Source organism: Acomys russatus, chromosome 3, assembly GCF_903995435.1.
Source record: "Acomys russatus chromosome 3, mAcoRus1.1, whole genome shotgun sequence".
In the NCBI taxonomy this organism is placed as follows: domain Eukaryota; kingdom Metazoa; phylum Chordata; class Mammalia; order Rodentia; family Muridae; genus Acomys; species Acomys russatus.
Genome location: NC_067139.1, coordinates 77,367,601 through 77,388,578, shown reverse-complemented (window position 1 = coordinate 77,388,578; position 20,978 = coordinate 77,367,601). Strand labels below are relative to the sequence as shown.

The window sequence follows — 20,978 nt, the reverse complement described above, 5'->3', positions numbered from 1 at the left end:
GGGGTGAGCTGCTGGTGAGCGGAGCCATGAGCTTAAAAGCGGCACCCTCAACTCCCACTTCAAAATGTCTTCCTCTAGGAACGGATACAGCCGGCATCGCAGCAGGGTCTGGAGGCCTGCCTCCTCACCTGGGAATCCTGGGAGTGGTGGGAGAAGCAGAGTGCTGGTTGAAGAGCAGGTCTTGCCTTGCAGCCCGGCCACTGAGGCAGCCTCAGAGCAGGGGTGATCTGCAGCTCGTCGGAGCTGGCAACCCCCAAGGGCTGGGGGCTGGTGGGCTGGCACGAGTATCAATGTGCAGGCATACATAGCCTTCCTGTGCATCAGCCTGAGACCAGAGCAGTCACCTGGCACTGTGGTGATCTGGTGCCCAGCCCTGGGCAGCTCAGTCCCAATCCTGGGTGCCTCTGCCTGCCTATCAGTTAGTTTATCTGTACACTCAGGTTAATAACGGCCATTCTACCTCATAGGGTGGTTGTGAGGATGGGACGAACTAGCAGTTTCCTAGTGCCCCAGACACCACTGGGCACACATTGAATAAACTGCTCGCACGCTAAACAACAGAGCTGGGTAGTAGAATGTGATAAAACCTTAATTTTTAAGTAAATCTGTCATGAAAATGTTTCACAAGCGCCAGCTGTCCTCCTTTCCCTTAAGTGGTGAGGCAGACATATGCAAACGAGGACCCCCCCCCCAATTTAACGACGCAGCCTCTGTACATGCACGGAGAAATGACTTTTCAGAACCTGTTAGGTCTAAGTGAAGAAATGAATATTTGTCTGTTCGTGTTTGAAAACGCAACACAAAATGGCAACTCTCACTAGGGTATTGGCGTGATCGCCCTTTGATTTCCAAATCCCATCCTAGTTCATGATTAAGCCAGCCCGCCTGCTCCTCCACTTCTGTGGTGAACTTTCCCCTCACCTCTGATTTCCCATGTACCTGGCCTCTCAATTTACAGCCATATTAAGGTAACATGTTCTGAAGTGTGACCAGGCTTTATTTTTAACTTCATCTAAGAAGCTGAGCTACTATGAGGAATCAAGAATGGTCCTGCCCGACTGTTCGGCTGCAGCTCAGACCAAAATAGACGAGCCCTGGGCTCTTCATCCTGCCACCAACTATAATTAGCTTGTCTGCAGCTAGAAGGGAGAAAAGCATCACACTACCACTTAAGGCACTGATGGAAGGTCCCGTTCGTGTCCTTTCCGAGCCCCCGCGGTGCGGCTCAACCACCCGTGTCTTGCTGGCATCCATGAAAGCACGAGCTCACGCTTGCTTCTCACGGCCACCTAGACGGCTGCCACCCTTCTGACCCCGCGGGCCGAGCTACAGGTGCTCAAATCCAGCTCTTCCTCTGGGGATGCTCCTCCTAACAGCCGGTTCTCCCACCACAGCATGTTTAGGCAGCGTGATTTGGAACTCTCCACAGGATGCCCTCATGAACAGGAAGTGGTGCCCCGCCATGCTCCCGCCTGGCAGCGAGGCACCGGGGTAGGGGGTGGGGGTGGCAGGGGGGGACGGGGTGGGGGCAACGGGGGACCAATCGCGTATCACAAAGAAAAAAATCCCAACATACTTTCTTTGCTGTCGATATCCTGATATGTCTAGAAGGGTTTTCCGAGGGAAAGACCGGAAGAGCTTCTGCACCTGCTGTTTCCATGACAACAATCTTTTTTTCTGTGTCTCTGTAAATGCCTGCAAAAACAAACAGGACTTTTAAATGGGTGACGCAGCCTGGCATTAGAGAGGGGGAAAAAACGTACAATTAATGAAGGAAGCCGCCAGTGTCTCTGCAGTAGCCCCCCGCCCCCACACCTGTTTCCAACCTGGTGCAAACAGCAGTCGAGTTAAATTGGAGCCATCTGTGTGGAAGATTCAAGTTGTTCTGCGTTGGGAGCACCTGGGCCAGGTATTAAGCGTTTGACAACCTCGGTTTTTTTGGCTGTATTTCCAGAAGGCCCACAGCCATCTTCTCCTCCTCTGACCCCTCCCTGGACCCTATTTGTTAGCCAGGATGAGCTGCAGGCTTGGTTGTTGGATATTCCAGCTTTTCAGACCCCTGCATTTCATAATCAATGGACATCCTAAACCGCTCCAAAAATCAATCTGCTCGGTGGTGTGTGGTCACTCTGGAGTGGGCTGCTGGTCCTATGACATCTTGTGGCTTAGGGCTTTTCCCTTCCAAGAGATCTCTAGTTAACCAGCTCTGTGCCCTGTGAAAACTGCTCAGTGTACCAGTCCTGGTCTTAACCTTGCTTGTGGTTGAGGGAAGAAGTTAGACCTGATGCCTTCTCAAGTCTTCTAGTAAAGTGGGAGCGTAGCAAGACAGTTTGCCTAGTGTCTGTAAGACATGTCTGCCTCATCTTCACCATGTGGCACACACCTAGAGCACGTGGCACACACCTAGAGCACGTGGCACACATCCTTATCCTGTCCCCTGTGATGTACAGCCTTTGCTGTACCACAGCCTAGGGCCCCAAGTCTCTAACGCAGGCACTCTCAAATTCAAATACACCAAGATCATCCGAGGAAACCATAGACTGTAGGTGGTGATTGGGCGCCTCCTCCAACACTCCCAAAGCACGAGTGAATAACCTAGAAGGTTTCCAGGAGACAGTGTATGGAAAGTGTGCAGGTAGGGCACTGTGGACTCATGGCACCCCAGCAGGTGAGGGTCCCATGTCGTGTGTGAGTCCTCCACCAAGTTCCTGAGCTGAGTTTGGAACATGCAGGGTGAGGGCGCCGCCTGGCTGGATTGGTTAGCGGTAGCGGGGAACATTCCCAAGTGGTTCTGACCATAAGGCATGCGATCCTTTAAGTACCACTTAGCTGGGGCAACGCTAGCCTCAGCATGCAGGGTCATCTTCCTCCTGGGTGGCCTCAGGCCGCGGAAGATGCTTGAGCAGGGTTGTCTAACTAAAGGACACCGTGAGGTCCCTGCAGCTGTGTGGCTGAGGGTCTCCTCCACCGTCCTTCTCCTTCGTTGCCGATGACCACTGAATGTCCATTGAGGCTTACAACTGGACACAAGGCTGACATTGGTGCTGCATTAATAAAAGGCAAGAGAAGGGCTCCCTGATCTTGATTAGCTTATCCAGCTAAATGCTGAGGGCACAAGGTACAGCTGTGACCGCCAAGATGCCTTGGGCAGGATGGCTCAGCCCACTGGGTCACAGGAAGGCAGATGGGCAAGGCTTAAATGCATGAACACACTCGCACACCCTGCCAAAGACTTGGAACTTTCCAGAGAAGGAAGGACACACTCGCCCAAAGGGCGCCTGTGAGAACGAAATGTGTTGGGAGACATACAGCCAGTTAAGCTGAAGTCATGTCACACCTGGCCTTGGGGAGGGAGGGGGAACTTCTAAAAATGCAGCTCTGCCTCTAGCACTCCGTTGTAGAGAACCCGCTGACGGCGCCTCTTTCATCACAGTCTCCTCCCCTGGCAGCCCAACGCCACAGGCTCAGGGCAGGGAAGGAAGATTCACGGCCCAGACCCCACCAGTCATCCCGTTCAAGCCCTCTGCCCATGACAGGCCCAGGCCAAACTGTTTGTCTGGAGAGAGATGGCCACCCATAGTCCCATAGTTTACACAGTGGGTGCAAGGCCTCCAAAGGGAAGAGAGAGCATTGTTCTAGACCGACTTTGAGACAGTGAAGGGCAGGAGCCTGTTCTGATGAGTCAGGATGGACTGGCAACATGGGTAAAACGGAGGGCTTTCCTGTTCTTCCCTTTACTACCTCAGAGAGTTGTGGGGGAGGGCCTTCCTCCTTAGGAAGGGAGGTGCCTTCATTCAGTTAACAGATGGACCCCTGTCTGAGGCCCGGGCCTAAAGCCCCGCCACTCCTGCACTGCCCACTAGTCTCCCAGGACAGTGTGTGCTGCCGACGTGGACTAATCCTGGGCTGTGGGAAATGATCCGGCCAACAACCAAAGCCGTATACAGCACTTGCTCTTCCAGAACAGAGTGCAGACCCCTCCACCTGACATAAGTCCAGGCAGGAAGATCTGCCGTGAGACCCGCTCAAGCTGGGAAGGTCTCCTCTAGTAAACAGAAGATGAGGGCACTTGGAGCTGCCAGAAAGGAAAGAGAAAGAAAACCACAAGTGGGGTCCCCAGGGAGGCTTCCAGGGTGCCCATGGGGTGCGAGAAGGGTCAGGGTGATGCTTCAGGGCCAGGTTGGACCAGTCAGGAGGGTTTTTTGTTTTGTTTTGTTTTGTTTTTGTTTTTGTTTTCGAAACAGGGTTTCTCTGTGTAGCCTTGGCTGTCCCGGACTCACTTTGTAGACCAGGCTGGCCTTGAACTCACATTGATCCATCTGCCTCTGTCTCCCAAATGCTGGAGCATCTGCCCTTTAAGCACTGAGCCATCTCCCCAGTGTCACAGTGTCCCAGCTGGACTTCTGGCCTCAGCTTTCAGAGACGGTCCTTTCCACTGCTGGAGAGGAGGAGTGGCCTGGGCTCCATATCTAGCTTAGGTGACCACTGTTCCGCCTTCCAGTTCTGAGGCACCATGGGAGGGAACCTCAGCAGAGGTCTAACCGTCATGTACAATGTCCCCCATAGGCTCCTGTATTTATTTGAACTCTTGCTCGCAGCTGAGCTGCTGTTTCTGAAGGCTGTAGAACATTTAGACGGCGTGGCCTCACGGGTGGATGTGGGCTGCTGGGGGCAGGCTTTATGGCTCATAGACCCATCCCAATCTCTCCCAGCACTCCCCTGGTTCCTGGTGTAGCACTGAGATAGAAACGGGACATCTCAGGCTCCTTGGCTCCACTAGTAGAAGTTACTCCTGCCTCACATACCTTCCCCATGTGAGAAGCAAAGATGTTTCCTCCTGTAAGTTCCTTCTATTCAGGGATTTGATCACAGGAAGAGACAGGTAGCTTGGACACCCATTTTCCATTTATCTTCCCCAGTGTGATCATGCCATAAGCCTTTTAGGCCAGGGACTGGGCCTAGCTGCTCCCGAAAAGTATATAGAATTCTTGCCTTCCCTTCTGCCTTTTTTCCCCCCTAAACAAAACCAAGTGTAACAACAGGATTGTAACCAGCAAAGGGTTAGTCGGTGCTCACAGGGCATGCCTTGTCCTTTAGAGAAATAAGTTATTTTTGTTCGGCTGAAAGTCTAGGACTTTGGAGTAACGGTTTCTGAGGCTGGCATGCCCAAGCTCACAACCTAGACGGCTGGTTTCTGCGCTCACAGAGGCAGAGGGCTCCGGTGGGGCCGATGGCCACACGAGTCCATGCTGCAGAGAGGAGACACTATCAAGATGAGAGTCTGGGGGAGCCGAGAGTGATTGGCTGGGATGGAACCCCAGGGGAATGTGGCGTGGATATGACAGGTGGACGGACAGCATCAGACCACAAGAAGTGCTCCAAGAACGGCAAGAGACACTTGTGTGGGAAGGCGGAGTGAAGCCAGACCTCCCAGCCGGCCATCTTCTCCTGCACCTGGGCCCACTGAACTCTTGGGGTTCTGACTGCCAGCAAGTGAGTGTGAGGGGGTGTCTAGCCATATCAACCTCACATCAAGATCCCACAAACGACCTCACTACCTTACTTATCTGGTCCCATGTTTTTCCCAATCTAGATCTTACATCTGTAACTCTCCCGGGCAGGGCACCCATAGTGCCACCGATTGTCTGGGTCTGAGCCCCAGTCTCCTGTTCCACGAGATCAGCCTCGTCATGCCCGGGAGTCTTCCAGGCTTTTACATGAAGACTGCCCAGAGAGTCTGCACCCTACTTGCCTTAGTCTCCTTCCAAAGGTCAGATGGCAAATGTAGGTTCCAGTAAAACCCACAAATGCAAACAGTCCAGCAGCCAGCAGTGTCCGCCCTGGTCATCGTTTCTTTGGTGTCTTCCCCTCCCCCCACCACCCTGTGTCCCTACATTCAGGGACACAAGGCTTGATCACACCATGTGAAGAAGACTTTATCTAGGGCTGGGTAGCAGTTCTGGGAGTTAGTCACCCCAGACCTGGTCACCTGGGTTTTTCCCAGGCACCCTCAGACACCAGTGTTCTCGCTCTGGTGAGTTTTGATGCCAAGGGGACATCCATGCAGAGACTCAGGGGGTAGCCACAGCCTAGTTCTGTCGCAACTGGTATTAACGGCTTCACGCTTGTCCAAGACAAGTTGCCAGGGACCAAAACGACCGCATCACAGAAACTCTGAGAAGCATTTCTGAGCAACCAGAGAAACAGGTTTAAACCAGTTGCCACTCACCTCGTGAACAAGACACTTGTCTAGGAGCTGGAGATAGGAACTTATATTTTCCTCATCGGGTCTGGAGACCAAGAGCTGTGTGCACACTGGGAATGAAGAAGAGATGAGTCAGAACAGTGCGAACTCTTTCAGCACTTTCAGGACCGAGGCCTTATGAGGAACATGTGCCTGTGACACTCCATGAGGCTCACAGAAAACACCATGAGGCTCGTCAGTCCACCCAAGTCAAGTGCTCAGTTGCCACAGGAGCCCTCACCTCAAGAAACTCCTTTGTTTGTTCCTGTCATATCATTCTATATTAAGCCCTCAGACACGGGCCTGAAGACAGACGCTCTGTGAGGGAAGAAACAGAGCTCCTGGGCTCTGCTTTTGCAGGTGGCGATGAGTAAGGGAGTTTCAAAAGCCTCCTAAGGCCTCTGCCACAGTGGGGGAGCAACCCCACCTTATGAATGAACCAAACACCCCTCACCAGGTGGGAAGGCAGCGGTGTCTGTGTGTAAAGGAACGAGGCTGGAGCCACACTTTGGCTGGGACGCATGTAGGCGTGCGTGGAGCAGAGGAAACCTGCCATTCAGTCATTTGCAGGTTTATTTTCTCAATGTGACACACACATTTATTCACATACGCTGTCAACTACACACTACACACACAAGCATGCGCCAGGAAAGAGGAGGCAGAGTTGTCTGTGAATAAAAGACCTGGGTGTACTAGCTTCCTTTCTTCCTTTTTTTTTTTTTTTTTTGAGACAGGGTTTCTCTGTGTAGTCCTGGCTCTTCTGAAACTCACTCGGTAGACCAGGCTGGCCTCTAACTCAGGGATCTGCCCACCTCTGCCTCCTAAGTACGAGGTTTAAAGGCGCCGGCAATGTATTAGGTATGTATGCCCTTACCATAACGGCCACCTGCAAAAGAAGTCAGGGAGTTGGACGTCTCTCATTCAAAGGTCATCAAGCTTGGGGCCATAGCTGACTCTTTCCCTCTCTTAACCATTCTGACATGGATGTCCACCAATTCTGTGTCGCTATCCACCGGCTTTCAGAATAACAGTGGGTATATATGTATATACCCAGTTATTCTGAAACACACACACACACACACACATACACACACACAGGAACAGTATGCATCCTTAAAGAATGGTGCTTTTTATATTGACAGAAATACGCAAACATGCAATGTTTATGGAAACAGATAGGAAAGGATCTGAAACCTGGGTAAGAATGGGTGTCACGCATACAAAGGCTCCTGAAAGGACAGCCCGCGAGAGGAGATGGCACGGTTGGCAGGAACAGGAAGGGGGCTGTTGGTTTTCACTTCACTCTGTTTATATGGCGCATGCTGAGTGCCACTTGGGTTGTGGCTTCACAGGCAGTAGTTACAGCTTAAACAGAGGTGGCTCTGGGGAGCGCTAACTCCTCAGACTGAGCCCCACTGCGATCCCCTGCATACAGGGAGGGGCACAGAGCATGTTCAGGTAACTTTGCTGGGCTGGGTCTTTCCCAGGATCCGATAGAGCTGAGGGTTGGGAAGGGACCAAAAGGCCTATCTGGACACCACCTCCTCCCCACCCCTGCCTGGGGAAGCTGTGAGTCACCGCCTTCTCCATCAGGGGTCAATGGATTTAGATCTCTCTAGAAGGCTTGTATCAGTGAAGGGAACCCACACTCCACCTACGAGGCACAGGGGCCCACTTCTGTGGGTGAAAGTTTGGCTCTTTCAAGGACAAAAAGCGGCTCCCTTTTCCTTAAAGGAAAACAACTAGCATTCGCCACATTTTTTTCTCCCTTCAATAGTCAGAGTGCCTTGTGAAATATCTCCAGAGGACAAATCATTCAAGGGCAGTGCATTTTCAAGGATGTGGCCGTAAAGGCCTAACTGCAGGTAAGGCCGAGGGGAGGGCAGTGCTGGCAGGAAGGGTGGAGTGACGGTGCTCTGTGTGCATGCTCCAGGTACCAGTACCATCAGTCGGGTCCTGAGTACCCTGTGGCTACTGAAACTGGCCTGGTAGCATTAGGTGAGTGGGGTTAACAGTCGAGCAAGCAGCTGGCTGCAATGAAGTGTGAGCCAAGTTAAGACAAGGAGAGGAAGGCCCCGAGAGAAGGGCACGTCGTGCGGCCCAGAGGCCCTGACAGACTGTGGAAAGATTTGGCTGGCCCTTGAGGGGATGAGGAAGCGGAGCAAAGGTGAGGAAACTAGAACGAGGGAAGGAGCGGTTCAGCCAACACTGTCACACGGGTGCGCAGGTTGTGCGCTGCTGCTCGAGTTAAACTGAGGGGAGAGAGCACGGTCCTGCGTCCTGTCAGAAGGGGTTTTTACTCTGTAATTCTGAGGCTGTTCCGGCTGGTAAGGCCCTAGTTTCAGACACAGGTGCAGTCACTGGGAAGAGAGGGAACCCACGTTTCTGGGAACGTGGACATAGAGGCTGTCTGGAGTGTAGAGTAGGGTGCTGAGTGTTTGGGTTTGGGCATTATCAGCGCAGCAAAGGGGAGCATCGCGGGGAGCTCTACTTTGGGCTACTAAGAACGTCTCCTGGTAACCATGGGACGGAGGGTGGAGGAGCTGAGGACCGGAACCCCAGCTCCGGGAGGAACTGGGTACATTTTGGCGGGCCTGCTCATCTCACTCATCCTGGATTCCTCTTCTGTGAAATGGGGTATTTGGCGTTCACCTGAGTCACCGAGGTGACCACGGGTGTAACAGCCTCTGGTGCACAAGAATTACTAAGCAACCACAAGCTAAGACCGCAGCTCAACCGCAACCCAAGGCCACCAGAGCATCCTGCGTGGTGGACCAAAGGTGAAAGAAGGGTGTAAACCCAGGAGGCTGAATAGAACAGCTTTGCACTGAGTTGTCCAAGGCACGCCCACTCTCTGAGTGAATTTCTAGGTAACTAGGAAGCCCCAGGTCCTGGGGGCCCAGCAGGGGAAACCCCAGTGCCGGGAGGCCCAGCAAGGGGAGGCCCAGGGCCTGGGGGCCTAGCAAGGGGCTCTGGAGCCAAGCCCGGGGGCTTCACCAGTTCTGTGACACTACTACATTGGGGAGGGGCCAGGAAGGACCCAACATGCCTAGAAAGGTCCACAGGCTGGAGTTGAGATCTCCTATGGGAAAACCTCTTGTTTCTGTAACGGTGCGATCCCGGACCCCATACCCCATCCCTCAGGACTTGACTCTGGCTAGGGCTCCCAGAGAGAACAGTACCTTTCCCCATGACGCGGGTGAACTGCCCAGGGAGGTCCCCCTCGGGCAGAGGGGCGACAGCCAGCTCCCCGTCGCAGCTGCTCAGCTGGGGTGGTTGCAGCCCACCACTGGCGCCCGCTGAGGCACTGGCTGTGGCGCTGGTGGCCGCTGTAGCACTGTCTTTGCAGTCGGGACTGGAGCTCTCAGGGCCCATCAGCGAGGGCTCGTGGCGGCGCACCTCAGGGCTGGTGCTGGGATTGCTGTAGGCCTTGATGGGCGTCAGGATCATCTGATGCAGCTCCTGGAGGGGCATGCGCAGGCTGCCCCCTTCGATGATGTCCTGGGTTAGAGAGAGAGGGGGGCGGGACTTCAGTGAGGCCAGGGCAGCAGTCTCCTTCAAGGTCCTTGTCTCTGTCCCCTGCTCCCAGAGCTGTTCCCATAAAGGACAGGACAGGGCAGGGCAGGGCAGCTGGGATTTGTTACAAGTAGAAACGCAGGGAACTTTTTAGTAGGGGAGAGATGGTTTTAGACAGAGTCTGAAGAAAAACGTATTAGACATGTAACAGGACTGATGGGTAGAGTTGTGTGTGATATACACGTCTGAGGCTGAGCATATGTCTCAACTGTTAGAAAATGCCCACGGTACAATCACACCTGAAAAAGCCCCCTAAGCAGCTGGCCTAGCAGAACCAGTTAGGCCCAGGCTCAGTGAAAGACGCTATATATATATATTTTTTTAAAGTGGGAGTGATTGAGAGGAAGTTACCTGATATCAACAGTCAACTTCTGGTCTACTCTCTCTCTCCTCTCTCTCTCTCTCTCTCTCTCTCTCTCTCTCTCTCTCTCTCTCTCTCTCCCTCTCTCCTCTCTCTCTCTCCCTCCCCTGCCCCCCCATGTATATAACTTACAAATATAGGTTACTTTATGCACACATTTTGAAACCCTCGGCATTACTTATTGCTAGAAAAAGGAATGGAAGCGGGTTCTGGCAGGGATGTTGGGCCCTGGCCTGGACAAGCCCAGGTGGCTGGGGTCCCAGCTGGGGTCATCTTGGTGTGAGGGGTAGATGGCCCCCTGCCACCATGTGCTTATGAAGTTTTAACTGATTCTCTCTGGGGCGTAGGAGGAACACTGCCTATCAGGGTCCTAATTACAAACAAAGCGCTTCATATCCCAAGAGCCCAGCTTAGCAAGAACACGATTAAAAAAGCTTAACATACAAAAGCCCAAAATGTTTCTCAGACTCTCTTGTACCAAGAAAATGGCTGGATGGTATCAACCAATGCAGGCTTGAGGGACATGTGCACCTCTGACCCCAACCTTTCCAGTCAGCGGGCTGCACAGAGGAAAGCCAACAGGGTGCTGGGCGGGGGCAGGCTTGTGGTGTGTCTTAGTTCTGAAAGGCAGCGAACCTTCGAGAGCCAAACTCTTTCAGCTGGTGGAAGGCTGCTCTCTGCGTGGGCTGGTTGTGTGGAAGCGCAGCATGAGTTGTGATTCGGCCCAAGTTACCGCAAGTTTTATTTATGAAGGGAGTGGAAATTTAATTAGCATCCAGAAAGATCCCAAGCCTGGTCAGAGCTACCAATATAGTTTAAGTTGAGGAGAAGATCTGCCTACGTCTGCTCCCCCAACTCTCAGCCTTTAGGTACAAGTTGGCCCTCTATCCATCCAACAGGTTGCCCTGGAAGTCACGACCTTCCAAGCTCAGCCTGAATCACAGTGGTATACACTGACAGCTGGAGCAAGACACCCATTCGCCTCTGAGCAGAAGGCCTCAGGAGAGTCTGGCTCCTTGATTGTGAACACAGTGCCATGCGAGCAGGGTAAACTTCAGCCTGTGCTGCCCTCAACATGTGCTCTTCACTGCTCCCAATGTCCCTGGAGTCTGGGTGTCAGTGTGGAACTGGCACCTTTGGGCCTTGACTTGACCTGAGCAAGGGGCCAGGGCAGGTGGAGGCAAGCTGGTCAAATTGGCCATACTGCCTCTCTTGACTCGACCACCCAAGAAGTGCTTGTCCTCTAAGGGTTTCGACCTCCTATCCAGCACATCTCTGAAGAAGGGGAGGGAAAAGAAAGAAAAGAAATGCTATTCTGCAAAGAGGAAAGAGGTGGGACAAGCCAGGGGGGTCACATGTGGCCTTGCCGTGCCATCTCATCGGCCAGTGTCACCCAGGTGAGCAAATGTGTTTGAGACGCTGTCGATTTCTGGCTTGTATCACATGGCTGCACTTCATGGTGTGTGCGGCCGATTCTGGTTATACTAAGAGCTCAAATGGACAGAAAACAGATAAACACCCTAACTTTAGGCTTCTATGTTAATATTCTACAGCAGGTGGTAGGGCACCTGTACCAAGAAAGGAAACCACAAGAGACAGAGGAGATGGCTCAATTGGTAAAGTGCTTGTTTTGTAAGTTGAAGGACCCGTGTTCAATGCCCCCAAAGTTACAACACACACACACACACACACACACACACACACACACACACACACCCCAAATTAAAAAAATGCCAGGTGCTCTAGTAATCCCAGAGCTGAGGAGACAGAGACAGGTAGATGCTTGCACTGGCCAGCTAGCCTAGCCTATTTGATGAGTCACAGGCTAGTGACAGACCCTGTCTCAACAAACTGCTACCACAGGTTGCATCCCTGATTTCAGCTGAGAGCCCCTGTTGAGAAGCAGGCCAGGAGGCTGTCTGAATGGAACTCGACCCTAGTGTTCTCCTTTAGCTGTGGGGATTAATTTTCCACATTGACAAGTCTCTATTGATCCTTCATGCCCCAAATATAATCCTACATTGTAAACACGAAGGCCAAATGAAGCTGGCCAATGACCCTGGCTCAGCTACCAAGCAAGGACTCATCTGAGAGCAGGTGACAGGAAGTCAGGCCCACCCATGGGTGGCACCCCAGAGATCTCCCAGGGGACGAGCAGCAAAGGCACCACAGTATCATCAGCCTAGGCCTGGCCTTCAAGGAGGGAGGCCGGTTTGGTGTCTTTGCTGGGCATATGATAACGACAAGGCGGAATCCATCTGGAAGAGAGCGTGGGGCAGCACAGTGCGGCCAGTGTTTATGGGGCACATCCTGGCCCCATCCTTTCCCTCCGGGTGACAATAATTTGACACTTTCATAATATGTGGAATATGTCGGGGTCCCGTTTCCACCCAAATCTATTCCCTCTCCTCATTCCTTCACCAGTCAGCAGCTCAGCTCAACAGTTGGGAACTGAGAGGTGGGCCTGCCGGCTTACAGAGTTGCAACCTCTCTCCTCTCTCCCTCTGTCTGTCTGTCTGTCTGCCTGCCGCTCTCTCTCTCTTTCTCTCTGTGTGTTTTACATTTCTGGAAAAGACCAGCAAATAATACGAGGGACAAGAGGATGGAAGGAGGGGTACCAGGAGATGAAGAGGAGGTGATTTTCCAGGGCTGACCGTGAAGCCACATGCTAAGGAGGTTGTGTTTCTCTGAGTTCCATTTTCTCAAAAGAAGCCATTGTCCTGGATGCCTTGTGAGGAGGCTGCCGTAGGGCCAGATGCAGAGGTGTGCACAGCACCTTGTCTTGGCTGTATCCACCGAACGTGCCTTGGTGGTATGCGGCATTATTACCTGGAAATATTTAGTACTCAACACTACTAAGTTGAATTACTGTTTCGCAGCATCAGTTGCTAAAGACGGGGTCACACATGTAACGTCAAAAGGCCAAGGTCTAGAATGTCTGAAGAAAAGGCATAGAAAAGAAGCAGTTCTCTGTGTGTGTGTGTGTGTGTGTGTGTGTGTATGTGTGTGTGTATGTGTGTGTGTGTGGTGTGAATGTGTGTGTGTGGTGTGTGTGTATGTGTGTGTGTGTGGTGTGTGTGTGTGTGGTGTGAGTGTGTGGTGTGAGTGTGTGTGTGTGGTGTGTGTGTGGTGTGTGTGTGGTGTGTGTGTATGTGTGTGTGTGTGGTGTGAGTGTGTGTGTGTGGTGTGTGTGTGTGTGTGGTGTGAGTGTGTGTGTGTGTGGTGTGAGTGTGTGTGTGTGTGGTGTGTGTGTGTGGTGTGTGTGTATGTGTGTGTGTGGTGTGTGTGATGTGTGTGTGTGTGTGGTGTGTGTGTATGTGTATGTGTGTGTGTGTGTGTGTGGTGTGTGTGTGTGTGGTGTGTGTGTGTGGTGTGTGTGGTGTGTGTGTGTGTGTGGTGTGTGTGGTGTGTGTGTGTGGGGGGTGTGTGTATGTGTGTGTGTGTGTGTGTGTGTGTGTGTGTGTGTGTGTGCGTGCGCCTGCATAAATGTGTCTTCTAGCTCCTTGTTTAACTTTAAGATAGTAGACTCAGAAAATGGTTGTTTCCCAATCTGGGAATGTTTTGAAAAGGAGAAACAATGTATAAAAGCAAATGGAGACACTTTCCATGTTAAATATTAATATTAAAAAAACTCTTCCATTCTGAATTTCCTTTTTTTTTTTTTTTTGTCTTATCTTTCCAACAGCTCAAGAAACCTACAGTTCTGTGTTTATGCCTCACCACACAGTCATACTCGTCACGTCAGGCTTTCTGCTTCTGATCGCTCCCATTCTCCTCAGACTTTTCCTCACCACGGCTGAAGCGCCCAGATGATCTGATCGCCAGCACACGGGCAATGACCAGTCTCCACAGTACATGGTACATTCACGGAACTTGCTGGAATTCCCATCTCCCTCTCTGGTCCCTTGAGGCAGGCCTCACAGCTCAGCCTCTGTCTGGTGGCTCTCCCTGGAGGCTGTTCAGCTCTTGTCACTCAGCCCAGTCTTGGGGACCCCTACTTTCAGCTACAGACAATGCTGTCACATTGGGATCATTTATAGCCCACCATGCTGGAACTCCAAATCTGCTTTCTGGACACCAACTTGCGATTTCCACTTTGGCGGCTCACAGGTGCCACAACAAACTGAACTCCCTTTCTCCCTAGCCCTCCAGTGAGTCCTACGGTTCGGTCCGCAAAGCCACAGCATCTGACCTAAAAATCTTCTAATGATTGCTGGACTCCTGCAAGAGCTGTCTCTACCTTTGCTGTTGTCTCTACTTTGGTTTAAGGTCCCGTCAAAACAGCCGTGGCCTCTTCAAATGCCCCCAGCAGCATCTGGCCTCTATCAGGTGTCTAGGGAACTTTTCTTTCTGGCCTTAGTGATGACACCAACCACTCTGGGTTTTGAGCTCAGTGGCTACCACGTGTTTCTCTCCCAGTGCACATTCCAAGACACCCAGAGACAGCAACCACATACCACTCACGGTTGTCCTGCGGGGATGGGAGAGTGTGTCCAAACATCTGCTTAGCCAGCATTCAGTAACTGGACAGAAGGGCTTGGAGCAGGTAGTCAGCAGCTTCTACGGATTATGAACTAGCTGTGGGCGGGGCCCCATCCATCTCCTTAGAAATGTGGGTTCTATGTGAGGTAAGAATGCCAGAGACCGGCAGGGGCATGGTGATGACATTTCCCACAGTGTCATCAGCCAGGGTTGTGAGAATGCCTTTAGCTGAGTCCCTGGGCCACCAATAGGAGCAGATGACAGCTCCCTCCCTAAAACAGCAGGAAAGCTTTTTGGGGACCAAAGGAGAGAATTGGGGGAGGGTGTCTCAATCTTCAAGGGTGTGTCCCCCTGAAGGGACAGCCCAGCACTCAGTGTATCAGAACGCTCGGCGTTAGCTTCATGTAGCCATCTGACAGGCATGGCTTTCCTTCCTCCAGGAAGTCAATGAGTTTGAGTCTGTCTTGCTCAGTTGCAGTCATCACACACTTGGCATCTTTCTGTCTTTTCCATTTCGGGAGACCATGGAGGAAGCGTTGCTGTACAGTCAATGTAATTATAGGTATAATTCTAGGACAGAACTTCACGACTTAACTGATGCCAAGTCAAAGGAACCTGTCCCTCTTTACGCACATGCACACACACACGCACACACACACACATGAACACACGTGCGCGCGCGCGTGCACACACACACCCAGACACACATGCACATGATACATGGATGTTGTGAGTTCAAAGAAGGCGGCGAGAGGGAGCTGTGCATTCTCAGTCACAGACGCTATTAATGAATTCCTAAAGGATGCTCCAGAAATGAGAGGGAACAGGCTTACAACATAATCTCCATTCAAAACACTTTTTGTAGTTTCCAAAGGACAAGGAGTAAATTGGCCTTTTGAATGTTCTCCAAAAGAGAACAGTTTCTTAGATTAAAAATAGCCATAATCACTCCACTAGACAAGCTGCTTGGCAGGGGAGTTAGCACAGAATGAAAAACACCACCCAAACCTCGGGTTCCACGGGGAGCTCGCGCCTAAGAGCACTCTTTCATCAGGGATGGGCATGCGAGCAGTTCCTATCTCTCTGCCCCAAAAGGTTTAAAAAGAACCTTCCCTGACACACATTTTATATGTGCATTCTCCAAATAATATGTCTTACGTTACTTATTAAATGCAATTCAACATGGTATATATAAAATGAAGCACACACATATCTTTGTGAATAATCAAAACCAAAAACAAACAAAAGGTCCCCACTCCATTAAAATGCCTGCTTTGGAGCCAGGGACAGTGGTGCATGCCTGTAATCCCAGCACTCGGGAGGCAGAGACAGATAGATCTATGTGAGTTCGAGGCCAGCCTGGTTCACACAGCGAGTCCAGGACAGCCAAGGCTACACAGAGAAACCCTGTCCTGAAGAAAACAAACAAACAAATATATATATAAAATGCCGGCTTTAGAAACTTTCCAGAGCCTTACTGAGTACTCTGTCCCTTCCCGAAGGCTCCCTGAGTCTACTAAGAGGTTCGAACTCACAATCTACAGCTTGCATTGGAAGCTGGTGGGACACCAGGCATCTGGAAACCACTTTCAATACGAGAATAAACAGGGAGCATCATAAACAAGGAGTCTCTGCTAGCCTGCAGCCGTGGTTTCGTTCCCACGAGAAAAAAAATCAGCACGGAGAAGAGCTTAGAGGCCGAGAGTCACTCATCTCCCCAGGTTGGGGGGTCAGGATTCACAGTCGCACATTGTTTTTGGTGTTACGTGTTTTTGTGGTGGTTCCTGGCGTCATGGGGAGGTTAAGCTGAACTCTGAAGCTAACTCTATCTGATGCTTTCGACCCCTGCCCCCATGGAACGTGAAGTATCCCTGTTGATGGTTGCCACTCCTGGGTGGATTTCGCTAAACCAGATGTCCATAGTAGACAGCAGGAAGAGGCACATTAGCATTTCCTGCTGCTCCCTGAGTGCCAGCCTTTACTCTCTGTAAAATACCTCACTGGCCTCGACGGTCGCCTACGAGGCAGAGGTGATGGACAAGCAGAGAGAGGCAAGGCAAGGCAAGTCACCAGCAGCTTGGACCCCGGAGAAATGAGTTCATGACACCATCAGGATCCAAGGAAGCACAGGAAACCAGGAGACTCACGTTGGTCATTTCCGTTCCTCTCACTTTGGCGGGGAAGTCACATGGTACCCTGAGATCTAACCTGAGTGTTTATGTTCCCAGGAAGGAGGTAGAAATGTCCCCCGGGCTGACCGCCCACTTACCCTTTCCAGAGACTTCAGCAGGTTCTGCCTCTCTTTGAGCTTCTGAATACTGATGACAATTTTGTGTCTTGCGCCTTTGGTAACATTCTGTGGTCAAACGCAAAAATACATTAGAACATGTCATTTTCTTTGCCGTTTTTTTGTTCCTACACGTTCGCAGGCTGGGCAGTGTGCGTTTCTCTCTTGTTGATGCCACCTCCCTAAACCTCTTCTCCCTGTGAATATACCGACTCCCTCTGGCCCCAAGGTTGCCCGTGACCTTTAGGACAGAGAGGCACAGGACAGCTGATTGTCCCACCCAACATGAAAATTCTTCACCTTAAATGATCCCCTCCCCCTTTGGTTGGTTTGGTTTTTCTTTAGACACTCCTGTGCTCAGGGCATATTGCCTCATGGGTTTCCTGGAGACCCTAGCCTTATTATTTATTTATTCTTTGCTTTCTCAATGGCTTCCTGCACCGCCCACCTGCACTGGCCATCTGCAGAAGCTGTGTAGCCCAGTGCCCTGGCCACCTGCACTGGCCATCTGCAGATGTGTAGCCCAGTGTCCCGCCCACATGCCCCGCCCACATGCACCACCCACATGCACCACCACACAGGGGGTTTCTGTTACTTTATAACCTTCCTTTGTCTTTCCATGATGAAAAGTGGAATTAGCTTCACTCTAGGTTAAGTGTGAAGAGGTGTGGGTTTCATTTTAAACTGGCTCCAGCCGTAAACGGGGGCCTTGGTGATTTTTAGTAACCACACATTTCACAGTAAAGGGTCCTTTTTCTAACCAGGTCTCTCATACAAAGCTTTACTGATCTCTTTTCTGATGCAACCATTCCAGAATTCCTTTTAACCAGTGGAAGGGCTGAGGGTGGCAGTGGCATCTCCTCTGGACACACTGGGGGATGTATTTATCTCTGCTTAGCTTTATTTTCATGCAGCACAGATTGAATTATTTTTGAAAAGTTTGTGTCACGCTCTAGCAGTGCCCTCTGTGTCTGTTCTTCCTTTCTTTTTTAATTTGAGCAACTGGTGACTTGGATTTTTCTCTTAACTTTGACCTAAGCCCAGGCTGCTCTTTGAAATAGTTCCCACCAACCCCTGGGATCTGAAGCAGCCGCTGAGATCCAAAAAGTGGTGGGAGAGCTGTTAGGAAGTTGAAATTAGTGCTTTTCATTCTGGGAGAATGTGCAGTGACTCGGCTTTGACTTGCTCTCAGTACTGGTATTTAGCCAGGCCTGCAGAGGGGGATCTAAGGGTACCAAATAAATAACAGGAAAGCCGAGATCTGCGGGGAGGCATGCGGCCAGCCAGGCCATGCCCCACACGCCCCAATCCTTCCTGCAGGAAGAATATTAACTCATTTCAAGGACCAGTTTCTTCAAATCATTGCTCAAAGGGAGCTGGGGTCAATTTGGAAAACGCAAATAGCATTTTAAACAAGAGAAACAAAGACAACCATTAGATCTGTCAGCTAGAGCCTGGCACGGCAGGGACAGTCTTAGTTTCAGGGGTGCCGGCTCCTTGCATTCACACTTGAGGGAAGAGGCTGAAGGAAGGAAGAAGGAATTCTGTCCTTCTATGATGTCAGAAGGCTTGGCTCTCTCACTCACGGCATCGTCCCACGTGTACTATGCAAGGTAGTCAGAAGAAAGTATTTTAAGCAATTTGCTCCACTCTCAACTAAGAGCAGTGTGAAGGAATTTGGAAAAGTGTCATGGACTGTCTAGCGCTTCCACTGACTGGTCCAGTTAGAAGTCAGTGGCTGTGTGACCAGACTGGATAAACAGACAAGGGACCTGTCCCCGCTGAAACAAAGTCTTGGCGTGGTAGCGGGGGGGGGGGGGGGGAAGAGCTAGGGGGCAAAGCTCTTTGGGACACTGATGCGACCCTGAGTCTAGGCCATCCCGCAGGTTCTTCCTTAGCATCTACTATTTTTTTTTTCCTTAAGAATATATACAGTGCTCTGCCTGCACATACAACTGTCAGCCAGAAGAGGGCATTGGATCACATTACAGATGGTTGTGAACCATCATGTGGTTGCTGGGAATTGAACTCAGGACCTTTGGAAGAGCAGGCAGCACTCTTAACCACTGAGCCATCTCTCCAGCCCCATCTACAAATTTTAAGGTGTGCTTGGATCTGCCTTCTCCTAACTCCCTCTCCCTTTCTTTGTCCTGTTGATCTTTTTCTTCCACTGAACTGTCAAAGGCAAGAGCCTAGCTCACTCCCCGCGGGTACCAGCCAGCACTGGGCAGTTCCTAGATCCAGGCCAGCTATTGGGTAAGATACGGTAAGCTATGGTTCCAAAGAAGGTCTGTTTGAGGCAGACCCTCAAGACCTTGTCTTAGGGACGGGGCCCCTCAGGCGTGTACCTGAGCCTCCAGCTGACACTCAGTGAGGGACATCATTTCCTCATAAGTCATCTGTGAGAACAGCGCAGCGTATTTGTGCAGGCGAAGGCTCTTTAGCCAAGCTGGAACATCTGTGGTGCAAGATGCGCATGGGATGGGGAGAGAGATGAAAGGAACAAGCGAGGATGATGAAAGAGGGTGGAGGGAAGAGGTGATGGTCAAAGGAAAAACAAAAAAGAAGTTATTAATTTGGGCAGCACTTAGGGCTAGCCCTGACAACCCCACCGGCTCCTTACTCCTACCTCAGATCAGGCAGTGCTGACAGGGCTTAAGCATTTCAGGGCAAACAGAAGTTACCTAAAACACGTGTGTGTGTGTGTGTGTGTGTGTGTGTGTGTGTGTGTGTGTGTGTGTGTACATTTTTTCTAGATAGAGTCTACCATAGTGCCTTTAAAGTTATCAAGAGTTCATGAGTAAACCCCAAAGGGCCACTCATCTTGGGAAGGCCTGACTTACAGTACTGGAAATGGGTAGATGCAGTATTCTATCCCCTCAAGACCTTTTCTTTTTCTTTTTTCTTTTTTTTTAGGCTTGATGCAAATCTCCAAAACCCATTGTCAGCCACTTCTAGAAGAAACAAATGCAGCAGTTACACTCCGTAAATTCCCCATCTGACGCTTCCTTCTGCCTCCCTGGTCCCCGCGGGACAAAGGCATCTTGACCACGGTTGTGGGCTAGCTGCTGCTGACTTCTCCAAGCTTCCTTCTTGCCATCCCAACCTAAGGGCTATCACAACACGGAGGACCTAAACACTGCCTGGACCACAGGAGAATGGAAATTCTGAGGCACGACTGAAGCAAACCCCAAGAAAAGGACTGGACTGAAAGGCTGCTGAGTCGTCACTTTGCTAATTTCAACCCAAATGCATCGTTCGCCCAGAGTCTCTTAAGTCAGAAGTTCTGAGCTGATAGGATCTTTGAATTTTTCTGGAATCATCTTCTCCTATTCATGGTACAGATGGCAACATTGTGCCACTAATCTCCATCTCGATCACACAGTGAGAATGTGCTCAAGTGGGGACTAGAAACCGGGTCTTCTGAGCCTCACCACTTCCTACGTTGCGGCAAATTCTCATGAGGACTCCAGAGATCAGCAGCCATAGAGCTACGTAAGTGAGTTTTTGGAGATGCTAAGGCACTGGGTAAGTGTCGATCATGTTCTCAGTGGGTATCATCTTACTGCCAATCGTATTGGTCACTAGATTGCATACTGCAGATTACAAAGCGTTTTATTCTGGATGAAACAGCCACAGGCAGCTGGGGACTTCCATTTCCCCCCAGTGTTTAGAGTAGATACCCAGGCTGATGGAAGACACTACTAAGTCAACTCTGAAATCAGGCTCTGCCTCCTGGGAACACCCAACCCAGGCTGGGGGACTGTGGACAAGGAGTGGTCTCCTTAAATAAAGTCAGGCACAGCAGGTGACCACGGGCCTGCTGTGGGACCTTGCGCTGTGCAGTAGTGGGAAGACCAAAGATTGGGGGAGGGGCGGACTTCTGAGAATTAGAACTGCACATGCAATTAAAAACAGTCGTTTCCAACCAGAAATGACTCGACGCTGTGCTTGGAAGTCCTTCAATCTCCTGTGACAGAAGAGAGTGCTCCTGGGACCATCGTTAGCTACAATCAGGCAAGGCCTCT

The 20,978-nt window shown here is 51.1% G+C and overlaps 1 protein-coding gene across 3 annotated transcripts in view; it reads right to left on the bottom strand.

Moving 5' to 3' along the window:
- The window catches only part of Samd4a (sterile alpha motif domain containing 4A), a 217,827-nt gene that overhangs the window by 16,668 nt on the left and 180,181 nt on the right, over positions 1-20,978 (bottom strand). For all 3 annotated transcript variants that reach the window (XM_051142948.1, XM_051142950.1, XM_051142949.1), the window contains 5 exons: positions 19,299-19,408; positions 16,933-17,019; positions 9,427-9,745; positions 6,230-6,315; positions 1,577-1,695 (listed from right to left, as the gene is read on the bottom strand). In XM_051142948.1, the coding sequence (XP_050998905.1) occupies positions 1,577-1,695; positions 6,230-6,315; positions 9,427-9,745; positions 16,933-17,019; positions 19,299-19,408 (721 nt within the window). The remainder of the gene's footprint in view (positions 1-1,576; positions 1,696-6,229; positions 6,316-9,426; positions 9,746-16,932; positions 17,020-19,298; positions 19,409-20,978) is intronic.